The sequence below is a fragment of the Mauremys reevesii genome, linkage group 2, assembly GCF_016161935.1.
Source record: "Mauremys reevesii isolate NIE-2019 linkage group 2, ASM1616193v1, whole genome shotgun sequence".
In the NCBI taxonomy this organism is placed as follows: Eukaryota; Metazoa; Chordata; order Testudines; family Geoemydidae; genus Mauremys; species Mauremys reevesii.
In genome coordinates, this window is record NC_052624.1 from 31,950,025 (window position 1) to 31,959,512 (window position 9,488).

The 9,488-nt window shown below is 42.7% G+C and overlaps 2 protein-coding genes across 5 annotated transcripts in view; one reads left to right on the plus strand and one right to left on the minus strand.

The window, feature by feature from the left end:
* Positions 1-5,939, minus strand: part of WAC (WW domain containing adaptor with coiled-coil) — a 107,509-nt gene extending 101,570 nt beyond the window's left edge. Inside the window, exons 1-3 of one of the 2 annotated variants that reach the window (XM_039524997.1) lie at positions 5,620-5,939; positions 5,452-5,488; positions 3,818-4,013 (exon numbers count right to left, since the gene is read on the minus strand). In XM_039524997.1, the coding sequence (XP_039380931.1) occupies positions 3,818-4,013; positions 5,452-5,488; positions 5,620-5,660 (274 nt within the window). In that variant the 5' untranslated portion in view covers positions 5,661-5,939. The remainder of the gene's footprint in view (positions 1-3,817; positions 4,014-5,451; positions 5,489-5,619) is intronic. The other variant, XM_039524996.1, reaches the window with a different exon arrangement.
* Positions 5,940-6,243: 304 nt separating this feature from the next.
* On the plus strand, positions 6,244-8,630 carry LOC120398051 (Sjoegren syndrome nuclear autoantigen 1 homolog). Of its 3 annotated transcripts, none has more exons than XM_039524998.1 (2): positions 6,244-6,401; positions 8,021-8,630. In XM_039524998.1, the coding sequence occupies exon 2, from the start codon at positions 8,090-8,092 to the stop codon at positions 8,435-8,437; it is 348 nt and encodes a 115-aa protein (XP_039380932.1). In that variant the 5' UTR covers positions 6,244-6,401; positions 8,021-8,089; the 3' UTR covers positions 8,438-8,630. The 3 variants fall into 3 exon arrangements, with proteins under 3 accessions (XP_039380932.1, XP_039380933.1, XP_039380934.1); XM_039524999.1 differs by having other exon boundaries at positions 6,256-6,467; XM_039525000.1 differs by lacking the exon at positions 6,244-6,401 and adding an exon at positions 6,422-6,445.
* Positions 8,631-9,488: the final 858 nt, after the last annotated feature.

Here is a 9,488-nt window from a genome sequence, read left to right on the forward strand (position 1 = left end):
AGTCTGTGAAGGGAAAAAATGTAGTACATGATCTAAAAGGTTTCATGTTGTATATATGAATATTGTTCAAATAATAAAATTTTAACAGTCATCTATTCACCTGTATATTAAGAATATGACAAAAAGCAAACAGATTTTCACAGATCCTCATAAACTTAGACATAGCAGGATGCCTGAGATCATTTCATATCAGCTAATACCTGCCTTTAGATAGGTTTGGAGTACACATGGCCAAAGCTGAACTCCCTATCTAAACTCAAATTCTGCCTCCTTATATTTTCCATCATTGATGACAAAGATGCTCCGTCACTCAGGCATGACCTGGAAGTGATTTTTCACAACTCCTCCCTTGACCTACAGGATGTATTCAAATTTTGCAACTTCTTTTTTCGGTTTTAAGTGCAGATCTTTTCTTCCCATTCCCACATCTAACCTGCTCACCAGGCTTTATTACCTCCTCCTCTTAGGCTCTCTGAAACTCGTATCTCCCTCCAGTGCTCTGAAAACACAACTGCTAGGATCATTTTCCTTGCCTGTTAGTCTGCCCTGACACAATACACACATTTTGAATCCTTCTATTGATTTCTCCCCTTTTCCACTAAGTCAAATTCAAGTTTCTTCTCCTCGCCTTCAAGACTCTTCATGGCTATCTTTTCCCTGCCAACAATACTAGCTTTAACTGCTCACCTTCCTCAGGCTGGCTGTTCCTAAGCATGGAATCCCCTCCTGGAACCAACAGATAACCCCACAAGACCCACATCTGTGACTCCTACAAGAAACTGGCCAACAAATAATAGATTATGGGCTATATGGTCTAGTTATTTTGTGCATTGTTTATCACCATAGATTTTAAGCTCTTCAGGACAGGGACTAGGCTTCCACGTGTGGAGACCTGAATACAAACACAAGATAGTAATTTTGCCACTTGGCTGTGAATATTTGCTTTTATTCTGTCACACTCCAACAAATTTTTTTTAAACCACTGGATGCACAATCACATCACTTCCACTACCACTGGTAGTGTAGCCAAATGTTTATTCTGCACATTAAAGGTGAATATATTTTAGTGTAGTCTATGTGTGACTTTCCTTGGGTGATAAGAGGACAAAATATGTCAAAAGCCTGTAATAACCCTGGAATACACTTTACCATTACCAGAGAGACTGAATACTCAACCTGCTTTACTTGTATTATACCAACACATAAGGCTTGTCCACATAGTTTAGGGTGTTCTTGGTATCACTATAATTACATTGATTAGAAACCAATATAGTTACAGTGGTACAACTTCCTACTGCAGATGCAGTTATATACCAGTACAACGATGCATATATCCGTACATCTTATTTCAGGACTAAGCTTTATGGATATAAGCACTTTTATAGGTGTATAACTGCATCCATACTAGATGGTTGTACCACTTGATCCATATTGGTCTCCAGAACAATACAATTATAGCAGCACAAAACAAAACAAAAAAACCCTATGTATAGATAAGCCCTTAATAAAGTTATGTCAATTTTTGCTTTACCACAAAATACTGGACCAGATTCAGGACTGAATAAATTTAAAACATCAGCATACTGTACCACTTAATCATCTGTTTGCTCAAAGAAGAACTGGAAACCAGGAGAGTGAAAAATTGAAGTGATTTTTAAAATTAACTTTAAAAGGAGAGGAATGGGTGAGTTTAGGCTTCTAGTTTAGTGTTTACAACTCCAGTGTTGCATGGTGCATGTTGTTGGATTTTGCTTTTTTTTTTTTAAACAAAACTTAAAGTTAATGAAAAAAGTCATGGGAGTATTTCCATTCAACTAATTCACTTAGATGTAGTCATTCCCTTGCAGTAGTTCCAATCAAAACACTCCAACACTACAATAATGAAACTGACTAGAAAATGAATAAATACAAAAGTGAAACCGGTCTATTTTCACTGCCTAAACTAAGAGAAATGCAAAGAATAAACACATTCAAAATAATGGAGAAGAAAATGACATTACTAATTTTACTTCAGTTAATAGTCCTAGGTCCTATTAGCATTTAGTAAAGTTTTTTTTAAAAAAAAAAAAACATGCTATCTAACTTGACAATATCTATCCATTTAAACAAAATACAGTATGTTCTCAGTAAGTTTTCTGTAGCCCTGAAATTGAGAGACATATGGGAAGTACTGAGATAACTTTACTTCTGTATTGGTATAATTAGTGACATATTGCAACAATCAGCAGTATATTTTAGTGTAATTACAGTACACACTAGCCTGTATTTAAAATCAGATAGCCCGTTACATCCATGACCCTAATACCCAATAAATGTATCAGCAACACCCAGTCAAGAACTTCCAGTTGTGTTCAAACACCTAATTCCAATTAATAAAAATGATACGAGTATGCCATACATCTTAATGGTGTCAAAGTAAAATGCATGCAGTTTAAACCTTTGTATAGCTATTTCAGAGCACAGATTTATCTGCATAAGTAGGCTCTGCCAGTTTGTTCTATGCACTTTGCTTTATTGGTCACAATTTAATATTATTTCACTCAATTATGCTATTTTTATGGAATGTAAGCTAGACATGATTTCTGAATATGTAAATAATTCTTAGTTTTTTATAACACAAAATCACTTCTGTTTATTTCATTTTGTGTCATTTAACAAACACTCTTTATTCTGAAAGGCTCACATTCACTTATGCAAACATTTAGGACTACTTGTTACACATACTAAAAATACACTGTGTGTGTGACGTCTATTAATCATAACACACTGAATTTTTTACTCCATGAAGGAAGGGGGGAAGGAGAGAACAGAAGGGGAAGTAGCCTTCTATTCCCTTTACATATTCCAGTATCTAGACTACATTATCCCTCATCACCACTGTATACATCCATGAGGCACTGCATCACCAACCATTCAGTCCAGGTGGACTTGAGAACTTGAACTTATTTCTCCTATGTTTACACACAGTGAGAATGGGTTCAATATTCAGCTGCCATCCCCACCCCCTCAAGTGCTCCTATATTGGACCTTGATCCTCCAAACACTTACACATGTGCTTACCTTTACTAAGGTAAGTCCCATGGAAATCAATGGAACTACTCATGGTAGTAAAAAGTTAAGAAAAAAGTGTTAAGTGTTTGAAGGATCAGTGCCTTGGAGAGCAAGTACATAGAACCAGAAACTAACCCCAGTCTCTTGAATGGTAGCATAGAACAGAAGCTTATAAGGCTTGCAAAGAACTTAATCTATCATGTATGGAAGTGTAACATTTAGAAGAACAGCACATTAAAAAGAAAATTATTAATCCAAGTTAACCTGTGAGCATTTTCTTATGCCCTAACACATTAAACAATGTAAACAACTGAACAGAAGACAGACTAATAGTAGCTGAAACTCTGATGCTTCAAAGTCTCTGTAAGAATAAGTAAAAATGTATTCTGTTTATAAAAATATCTAAAATGTAATCTAATTAAGATGTTACCATATACTGCTCTTTCCAAGGCCTTTAGAAGTCAGCTTGAAAATGCAACAATACAAAAAAAAATTAAATTTAATCAATCTCTTGGTGGCTTCATTGAAATCTACTACTTTTTGGAAGAGTAAAAATTAGTTCAGTTTAAAAGACCAAGGGCAACTGCCTCCAGTGGAACTGATCACTATATTTTGGTCTCAGTGCAGTCTTCTCATCATGGTGTAAGGCATGTCATTTAATGTGAAGTTGTGCTCATGTCAGTTCTAACTGTTTCACTTGTTACTTCAATAAAATTGAAGTCAGATTACTACTGCTTAAATAAAAAGTCAATTAAAAACAACTCACCTCCATCCCTCTCTCTAACTCTGTGAGTATGCACACTTTTTGCTTTACTGTGCCCTGTGGTGTCACCATATTTGTTTTCAGGGCTATCAGATCGCCGCAACATTTTATTTGGTGGTGAAGGATCTGTGGTGTCTCGCATCTTGTCATGACGGTGATCACCACCACTGGGGTGACTCTTTGATGAGTATTTAAGAGTCTGCAAAAGATGATAATATGTTTTAAAATGAAATCCAATTATGTAGCAGTTAATATTACTTCTAACTAATACAAATACTAAATTTACAAGATATTAAGATTTTTCACTGTCTAGTGTAAATTTTAGCGATTAAATTATTTCTAAGGTATATTTGAGTGACATATCAGCATTTTAGGAAGACAAGTAGCATAAAGCTTCCCAATTTTAATTATCCCATCTACAGTAAGAAATTCTATTCTTATTTAGCTCTTATATCATATTCCCCCACTATGGGCTCAGAGGTGAATATCTGCTATAATAGGATATTAAAATTAAACTGCAATTCCTTGAATTCTAATTCATCTTACACTATATACACATTCAGCACTACATAGACTGCTGACTTCTTTTTTGGGAAGAGGAGTTCAGTTACTTAATAAGTAATGGAATAAAAACAGAAGTTATCATTTACAAATTCTGCATGGACCAGTGTATGCACTGCAAGTTTAATTCAAAGTCACTTAAGCTCACCCACCGCCTTGAATTTCCAGAACAAACTTTATTAGGGCACAAGAACAACTAAGATAGTATTAAAAAGGATGCTGAACTGGGGAGAGGGGTGTGAGGTGGTGTGGAGGGGAGCTTAATTTGTGTTCATTCTGAAATATTTACACATTGGAAGCAGCACTGATCAGCATCTTTCACAATGCAAACCTCTGGATGGGGAATGTTTACATTTAGATGAACTGTCACTAACAGCTGCTTTCAATTGTCACATTTTGTTTCACAACTAGTCAGCCAAATGCCCAGAAATTTCATAAAACAGCCCCTCAAATGTCTCATGAGAGCACAATACCCCACTCCCCTACCCATGGGAATAGGTGTCCTCAAAAAACCACAGTTAGCACTCCCCAAGAACTGGGTTTTCAGGCTAGGAAGGGAGTATGTTATGCCTCTCAGAAATACAAGTAGTTTCCCAGTGACATAAGGATTTGATGCAGGTTTCTGCATATAGCGGCATCCCCGGTGGGCCGGTGGCTATAGTGTGCCCTGCTCAGGTGTCAGCTCCCAGCAGGGATTTGAGGAGCAGGCGAGGGGCTCTCTCTGGCCTTTAGAGAACACGTTTTACTATCTGTTTTTCACTAAATGCGATATTGACTCATTCTCCCGCCCCCCGCCTTCTCCCGGCACTGAGGGCCGAACCCTACACAGGACCTCGCTAGGCCTCGCCTAGCCTCCCTGCCTCTGCCCCGCCGGGCCCCAGAGGGAACCGGGACCCCTCCCCCCTCCCACATAGGCGCCCCCTCCCCGGTACTAAGGGGCTCGTGAGTGGAGGAGGCGGGGAAGTGGCAGCACCGCGGCCTGCGTCGGCGGCCGAAGCCTGTGCTGGAGTAGCTCCCTCCCCTCCGCTCTCTCCCCCGCTCCTCCTCCTGGGCCTAGCGGCCAGCGCTGCAGGTACCTGGTAGGGCTGAGAGTCCCCCCTGCGGTCGTGACAGCTGGAAGAGAGAGAGAAAGCGACGTTAGCGAACAACCGTTACCGGCCGCCGAGGGGGAGGGGTACCACAAACATGGCGGAGGGGCTGGGGGAGCCCCCCGCGGGGTGGGGGAAAGGGAGGAGGGGATTTACCCATCACTGAGTCTCTGCTGTTTCCTCGCATACATTACCATCAATGCCCGGCCTGTGTGCGTGAGTGTGAGGGGACCAGGAGGGGACGGCCGCGGCCGGGCCACAGGCGCCGAGGGGGGAGGAGGGGGAGGCAGCGCTCCGCCTCGCCACCGACCGGGACAGGGAAGGGGAGGGAGGGGGCGGCTCAGGCAGCTCGGCTGGGAGCAGCGCTCACGGGCCCATCTCCTCTCCGCACAGCGAAAGGGGAGACGCCACAGCTCGGCCCCGCACACTCTGAGACACTGAGCAGCACAGACTCCGCCGCCGCTGCCTCCTCCCCCCGCTGCTCCCACCACCGCCGCTCCTCCAACTACATCCGGGAAACTCGGGCAACGCCTTGTTCGGTTAACGTCGGGTGTTTTCGGCTGTTTTCGGCAAGCTCCTCCTCTGCTCTTGGGCGGCCGTGCCTTCGGGAAACATCGGCTATTTCCGCCAAGTCCAACGCCCTCACTCTTCCTCTTCGGACAACATCAGCTATTTCCGCCACCAGCCTACCGCTACCGGGTAACGCGCTCCGCCAGCCTTCGGAAAACATCGCCGCAGACAGCGCCTCCGCATTCGGAAGTTCTCGGGTATTTCCGTGACCCTTCACCCCTCGCCCTGCGGCCACTCCCGGTTGGAACGCTCGGAGAAAGCAGCTGTTCGGAGAGCCGGGCTGGCTGATTGGCCAGGAGCCCCTTGCCTCTTGGGTGGCATGGCGAGCTCCTGAGAGGCGTGCTCCGCTCTGCTGCAGACAGCCTGGGGTGAGAGCGCTGGCTACCAGTTAGCACAGACCGCTTTCCGGCTGGTGCGGGAGGCTCTTCGTCCAGGTTGGGTACAGCAGGGGCAATGGCAAGGGAGAGGGTCTCCCCCAAGCCCGACTGACAAATGGGAGGGTAGAAAGGGAACCATCTTGTGTACGTCCTGTCTCCTGGGAGGAAACTCGGGATGGGGAAGGTTAAAACGGCCCTTTGGGAGGCTTGCTCCTGTCTGCATGGATGTGCGAGTGTGTCCCCTTTGCGGCGCTTGTTTGTCTCGCAGCAGCCCCAGTGGATGTTTAAGTCTTAAGACTGGAAGACTGGGGCTTTCTTCCTGTCTCTGTTAGGAAAGTGTCTGAGTTGTCACCGCCATAGTTGCTGTGGGAGTTAGGAGGCAATAATAAGAGCCGACCCAGTGGGGTTCCCCTCTCAAATTGCCAGGCTTTTGGTGCCGGTGCTGTTTGTAGCGTGCCATAGCAGCCACTGCTTGAAGCCCCGGAGAACACTCTCTTTGTTTCCACTTAGTAGTAAGAGGATGGAGAGCAAATAGGGCTGGAGTATATCCCTGGCACCCTCGCACCTGCAATCAGTTCCCATAGCAAGCATGTAATGTTCATGATATGGCTCTTCTGTGGAGATAGGACAGAGCACTCTCACACTGCCTACTCATCCAGACTGCTCCCGGTATCCTCCTAAGGAGAGCGAAGAAAAGCAGCTCTCCAGAGCAGAGGCGGGCAGCTAGCTTGCACATTACAAAACATACTCATCTAACCCATGTCCACGTGCGTGTGAAAATAGTGTTGAATTGATTCATAGAATCATAGAATATCAGGGTTGGAAGGGACCTCAGGAGGTCATCTAGTCCAACCCCCTGCTCAAAGCAGGACCAATCCCCAACTAAATCAAAGTTTGGATGCCCGGAGCAGCTAGGGAGAGGTAAATCGTTGCGGGGGATTGGAGGGAAGCTGGGGACATTCCGGCTGGTGGCTCCTATCTTGTGCTGGACTCACTGTAGGCAGACCTGGGAAGTACTGTGAGTGGGGAGGTGGTACAGTACTTGTGGTTAAGCACAGTATCAGATGGAGAAAATGTCTTTCTTTATCTTTGACTTTGAGTGAATATTTCTAGTGACAATCACCAAATTTCTGTCCTCCATAGAAAAGACTATATTTGTAAATTACAGTTTTATATTTGTGACCAAGCACTAAAATTCTGAGCCCAAAAGGAGTTGTTTTTTTCCAAGAAAGTTGTAATAGGAAGCTACAGTGAAAATTATTTTGTGACAATTTTGCTGTAATGAAGGGTTAGACTTCATTATATGTAAACATTCATTAACTATCAAAAGAAACTCACTAAAGCACTGAGTAAATAAATGGAAATTCTGGAACCTTGAATTTTGGCCCTGATCCCTAGACAGAAAGAGGCTGGGAACATCACAGAAGTTGTATCCTTAGATATGTTAAACTTAAGTCTGGGGAGGTTCGGGGTTTTTTTTTGTTTGTTTTTTTTTTAAAGCAAAATGTTGTTTTACCATAGCAGTACCTGTGCTGGTTTGTTAGTGGAGGGTTGTTCACAAAAGCCCAGCTACAGGCTTTTTTGTTTTGTTTTTCCTTTTTAAATGAAAGTGCTGAATGGTGTCGCTGAGAGAGGACTCTGAAAGTGGTGGCAGAGTCCACTGAGAGGGTGGAGCCTGGATGATGACTCAGCAGGGAGCTGTTCTGCAGGGTTACAATAATGAGCTGGTGAAATGCATTGAAGACTTATGCATGCAAAGAGAAGAACTGAACAAGCAGATCCAGCAAGCGGAAGTGGAAAAAAATAAACTCCAGCATGAAATCCAAATCCTGTCTGAGCAACTGGAGTGTGTCTGTGAAAGCTTGGCCCAGAAGACAGCCTCACGGAACGAGCTTGATAAAATCCTTGCTGAAACTGAAACTGCTTATATGAAGATTTTGGATAGTTCTAGAATGCTGCTAAATGTCCTGAAGAAGGAAGTGGGGAATTTAAACAAAGCTGCAGAGCTGAAAAGCAACGTGGCCTGAAACAGCTAAATGCTTGGACTCTAACACAATTACAATTCCTCCTGTTCAGAAATGAGGTTAGCCACAGAACCCTGTGATGAGCATATATCTGAGAAAGGGTTCTACCTTAACTTTTGTATATGTTTTTAGCACATTTAAAATAATGGAAAATAATGTACAATACAGATAAATAAAGCTACTGTTTTGCTAAAAATTTCTATATAATTATCTAAACAAACCTGCACATACGAAGAGTTACATAGACTTTGCAAATAGATTCGAGGAAAATAGAGGTCAAATTTTAGACCAACCAACTTTGACATTATGCCTCTTTAATAATTGTAAGGGAAGGTCAGCAAGGAAAGGAGGCTCTTGATTTACCACTCAAGCCCTGAATGTTTACAGCTGAGTTTCAATCTGATTTATTAGTACTCCTTAAATCTGAGAGGAAGGAACACTTTTGTCTCTTTTCAGTCACTCCTATATCAATGGCAAGAATACATGTTAATGACTTTGAGAAATCCTATCCAGTTAATCCAATTCAGTTCTCTCTTACCTGGGAAACATTGCAACTGAGTTCTCGGAAGAAGGAATGGTATAAAATGAGTGGGCAGGTGGTAGATTCTGAACATGGACAAAATACTTTTGACTCCTTTTGGCTGAGTCAAGATGATGATGATGAATTGTTTCAGCTGTTACTGGCCAAATAAAACCTGCTAATGGTTTCCTCTTTTAGGGGTCTGTTCTCTATCTGAAATGTGCCCATAACTCAATCTCAATATTTATTTTTATTAAGATGGCATCCAGAGACTCAGCAGTTTCATGTTGCTTTCAGGCCCACCTTAAACCCCCTTTAAAATAAATGGAACAGGATTCCATCAAAATATGTTAAAATAATTAAAATTTAGGGGAGGAGGGATAGCTCAGTGGTTTGAGCATTGGCCTGCTAAACCTAGGGTTGTGAGCTCAATCCTTGAGGGATCTGGGGCAAAATCTGTACTTGGTCCTGCTAGTGAAGGCAGGGGACTGGACTCAATGACCTTTCAGGGTCCCTTCCAGTTCTATGAGATGG